General features: G+C 39.9%; 1 protein-coding gene across 1 annotated transcript in view; it reads right to left on the bottom strand.

Moving 5' to 3' along the window:
• Nucleotides 1-3,351, bottom strand: part of LOC306973516 (uncharacterized protein) — a gene marked incomplete at its 5' end in the record, with an annotated part of 18,493 nt that extends 15,142 nt beyond the window's left edge. The window contains one exon of the mRNA XM_079570440.1: nucleotides 3,263-3,351. Within this exon, the coding sequence (XP_079426566.1) occupies nucleotides 3,263-3,351 (89 nt within the window). The remainder of the gene's footprint in view (nucleotides 1-3,262) is intronic.
• Nucleotides 3,352-4,857: the final 1,506 nt, after the last annotated feature.

The following is a 4,857-nucleotide window of genomic DNA, read 5'->3' as shown; positions in this document are numbered from 1 at the left end:
CAGAGGCTGAGACAAAGGGACAACTGAGCTCTTTTGCCTTTGAACTTTGAATTTTGAATTCAAAAAGCTTCAAAGAGCGACAACAACGAGACAAAAAAAGCACCAAAGAACTGGAGAAAACGATCTATGTTCAGGAGGGAAGCCAGGTCTAAACGGATTGTTTTTACAGAGCTGATTTTGGATCCTGTAAAGGTTTAGAACAAACCTCAGTCTAAGAACGCTCTCCACTCCACGCTCCGGTGTCACGTGATCCTCGTCCAGCCGCACAGTATGACACGTATGACCCGGCGCTGACTAATGTGGGACACGCTCGCTAAAGCCTCACTGATGAGACAAACCACTTCCTTCCTGTGTCCAGCCTTTTCCATTTCCTTCAACACGACTTGTACAGACTCATCCTCCTCATCATCAGCACGGCCTCTCCTGGACTCTCGGGTTCCCCCCCCAGGGCCTTGGTTTTAGGCCGGAGATGTTGCTGGTATTATTATTACCCTGCACCAACCACTATGTATAATAATCATTCAAGCTGAGCCATAATAATCAAAATTAAAACAAATAAAGGCTATACGTATTTGCATGTGATGAGTCTATATCATACAGCGTCAAGTTACAAATTCTTTTTTTTTTTCAGTAACCAAGGAGTAAAACATGTGAAAATACAGTCATATATTAGTCATTACAACTTAAGGAGCTCGAGTTACAAATGCAGTTAAATGGTTTGTATTGAAATGCCAAACGCCCCCCATGCAAAATGAAACGTTTGACTGCACTTTTGTCGCTTTATTACTATTTTAAGGTTATATTTTGACAAAAGTAACTCACAGACTCATTTTTTACCCCTTAACTCCCACCTGAACTGAGCACATTTTCTCCAGTTTGGCTTTACCCCAATCTAAAAGCTTCTGGAAAAAAGGTGTGAAAATAGCGACAGAACTGAGACGAAAACAATGATGGAAATGTGAGAAAAAAGTGAGAAATGTTTGACAAAAAAGTGACGAAAAATTGATGAAAAAGTGGCAAAAATGACAAAAGAAATGACCAAAAAATGACCAAAAAATAGACGAAAAAATGACAAAAATTAGACGAAAACTTGACCAAAAATTGACAAAAAAGTTGACGAAAAAAATTACAAAAATTAGACGAAAAAATGACAAAAGAAATCGACCAAAAATTGACAAAAAGTTGACGAAAAAATTACAAAAAATAGACGAAAAAATTTGATGAAAAAATTACAAAAATCAGACGAAATAAATTACAAAAAATAGATGAAAAAATGACAAAAATTAGACGAAAAAATGACAAAAAAATTGACAAAAATATGACAAAAATGTGACAAAAATGTGATAAAAATTCGACCAAAAATGGACTAAAAACGGACAAAAAAATTACAAAAAATTGACAAAAAAATTGCAAAAAAGTTACAAAAATGTGATAAAAATGTGATAAAAAAAATGACAAAAAAAAGTTACAAAATGAATTGAATACCCAACAAAAAAATGATGGAAAAAAAATCTGATGACGTGAGGAAAAAGATCCTCTCGGTTCAGGCTTAAGAGGTTAAAGCAGAAACTACTTACAATTTCAGCCTCTTAAAGCAAAACTACGTAACTTGTTTACTTTAATAAATCCTTCCCGTCGTCCCTCTGGAGGTGATACAAGTGTTAAAGGGATGATTGGAGGGTCTTTCATCGCCCCCTGGTGTCTCTAGACAAAAAAACACACTTGCAACTTCCCTACCTCCGGGTCGGAGTCACCAATACACACTAATGGAACCACGAAGAAGAAGCTAACAGGCTAACGGGCAAAGCTAACTGCTTTTAAACACCACTTAAACAGTATTCTGCAGTGGCGCTTATGACCTCTAGGGGCATGAGTGACTTAGTACTGCTTTAACTGGACACATTTTCTCCTCTTTACCCAAATCTAAAAGCTTCTCGGCTGGAGCGTTTACAGCCAATAGGCCAGAGCGACGCCTCATTTGAAAGCTAAGACCCACATAACGAATCGTAACTTCATGTCGACGCAATTATGTCACATTTTCAAAGCGTTTTTTCTCAAACTCTCGTTGAAATAGCAAAAATCTGCTCGGTTAAGGCGGGGGTTAAGAGGTCAAAGTTCACAATAATCACGGCATAATCGTTCAGTAAGTAACAGATAAACGATACATTGTTGGGCTCAATATTTATCGTCTGTTCACCATATCGCATATATCGGGATATTTCAAAATAAAAGCTTTTAAGCAAACAAAAAATGTTTATCTTATTGTTAACTTAACCTGTTAACTCCCGCCTGAACCGAGAGGATCTTTTTCCTCACGTCATCAGATTTTTTTTTCCATCATTTTTTTGTTGGGTTTTCAACTCATTTTTGTAACTTTTTCATACATTTTTTGTAATTTTTTTTGTCAAATTTTTATCAAATTTTTGTCACATTTTTTTTTTTTTGGGTCAAATTTGTATCACATTTTTGTCATTTTTTGTCACATTTGTGTCATTTTTTTTGGTCAAATTTGTGTCATTTTTTTGTCACATTTTTATCACATTTTATTTATTTTTTTGTCATTTTTTCGTCCATTTTTTGTCAATTTCTTGTGACATTTTCGGGATATATATCGTATTTTTCGATATTCAACCCCAAAAAACATCGGAATATATATCGTATATCGATATTCAACCTAAAAATATATCGGGATGTGACTTTTGGTCCATATCACCGAGCCCCAGAGTTGCCGAGTATCTTCAGAGTCAATAAAATCGCGATATTTTCCTGCCTCGATAAACCGAACTTCAAATTTGCGTCAGGCCTATTTTCTGTAACTAAAAACTGATACGTCACAAAATAAACCCACACATTTAAACCGGGCTCTGTCCATTCCGATTTAGTCGCCGACAATGTTTTATGCGTAAAACGTCCGTAACGTGAAACGAAAGAACGCATTTTCCTCTCACATTAATCTGCAGTGGAAGTTTCAAATGTTAAAGTTCCTCTAAATAACAAAACGTGACAAATCAAAGCGTTTTCCTGCCGCGTCTGTTCCTGTTCTCCGTCACATCTCGCCCGGAGCCGCGTTTTTTTCCACATTATCTAATTTTCACGACTATATTTAGGTATTTCTCGCTCGGATCAGAAAAGCACAGCCTGGTCTTTTCCATTTCCAGCGGAATTCCCCACCAGCCCCTCCAGCCCCAGCGGCAGCAGCGGCGGCGGCGGCGGCGGCACCAGCCCACACCCCGCAGCCCCTCCGCCTCAGCCCCGTCTTTACGCACTCGGACCCCGGGGCTCACCCTTGTCGTGCAGCGTCAGCTTCTCCTCCAGGCGGTTCCCCAGCTCGTTGTAATCCATCGTGTCCATCGTGTCAGGCTCCAGCCGCGGTCATTCCTCTGGCTCGAGCCCCGGGAATCGAGCACCGAAGTCCGGGCTCGCTCGGCTCGCGCTGCCCCCCCCCTCTCCCTCCCTCTCTCCCCTCAATAACACACACGCCCTGAGAGAGAGTGAGGAGCCGCGGCCGAGGCTGAGACGGTGCGGATCAGCGCGTGGACCGGGGGGGATCCGGCGCGAGAGGAGGGAGATCGGGGAGCGCGCGCGGCTTTGTGGAGGAAAAGGCTGTTATTGTCAGAGCGGGACAAATCCAAACGCGGAGGAAAAAATCTACTGAGAATGAAAAGCGTCAGAGGCGACGGGAGGAGAAGAGCGAGAGCGAGCTGGACTTCCGGTCTGACCTTTCAAAATCAAAGCCTTCTTTACTGTCCGGCGGTGTTTAACCTCTTAACTCCCGCCTGAACCGAGAGGATCTTTTTCCTCACGGCATCACTTTTTTTTTCCATTTTTTTGTTGGGTAATCATCACATTTTTGTAACTTTATTGTCATTTTTTGTCACATTTTTTCGTCAATTTTTTATCAATTTTTTGTCACATGTTGGTCATTGGCGACAGTGGCGCAGACGGTAGAGCGGGTCGTCTCGTGATCGGAAGGTCGGGGGTTCGAATCCCACCTCCTGAGAGTGCACACTGTCGTGTCGTCGGGCAAGACACTTCACCCACATTGCCCCCAGTGTCTGCGTACTCTGGTGTGTGAATGAGAGTATGAATGGGTGAGTGGATCCTTGCTATAAAGCGCTTTGAGTGCCTAATGTAGGTGGAAAAGCACTTTATAAGTTGAGACCATTTACCATTTCTCTGTCATTTTTATTTATTTATTTTCATCAAATTTTTATCACATTTTTGTAAAAAAAAAATTGTAGCACATTTGTGTTACATTTTTGGTCATTTTTTGTCAATTTTTTTTCTTTTTTTTGTCACTTTTTGTCACATTTTTGTCATTTTTTTTTTTTTTAAATTGTCATATTTCGTCAATTTTTCATCACATTTGTGTCAATTTTTTGTAATTTTTTTAATCAAATTTCTTTCATTTTTCGTCATTTTTTTTCGTCATTTTTTGTCAAATTTTTGTCTTTTTTTATTATTATTTTTGTCCATTTTGATCACATTTTTTGTCATTTTTTTGTCACATTTTTGTGATTTTTTTGTCACATTTCTGTTGCTTTTCACCCTCGTTTTCATCGCTATTTCAATGCTTCTCTTTTAAGCTGTTAGATTTGGGTAAAGCTCGGATAAGGTGGGGGGTAAGAGGTTAAAATTGAGAGGCCAGACCGGTGGCCTTAGAGCCAGTTCTCCTCCAGAATGGACACATGGCCAGTCCGCCCCTGTCCAGACCTGGCGTTTGATACACTCCAGCCACTTATTCTATGTTTTTGTTTCTTCTTCGTTGACTTTTGAGATGTTTGACCCCTGCCTCTTCCCTTTGCAAATCTGATATTGGGAAGAGGTCGTCAATTTTTCATCCATTTTTCGTCAATT

This window comes from Gobius niger (assembly GCF_951799975.1).
Source record: "Gobius niger genome assembly, chromosome: 14".
Taxonomy (NCBI): Eukaryota; Metazoa; Chordata; class Actinopteri; order Gobiiformes; family Gobiidae; genus Gobius; species Gobius niger.
This window is presented reverse-complemented; position numbering and strand designations above follow the sequence as displayed.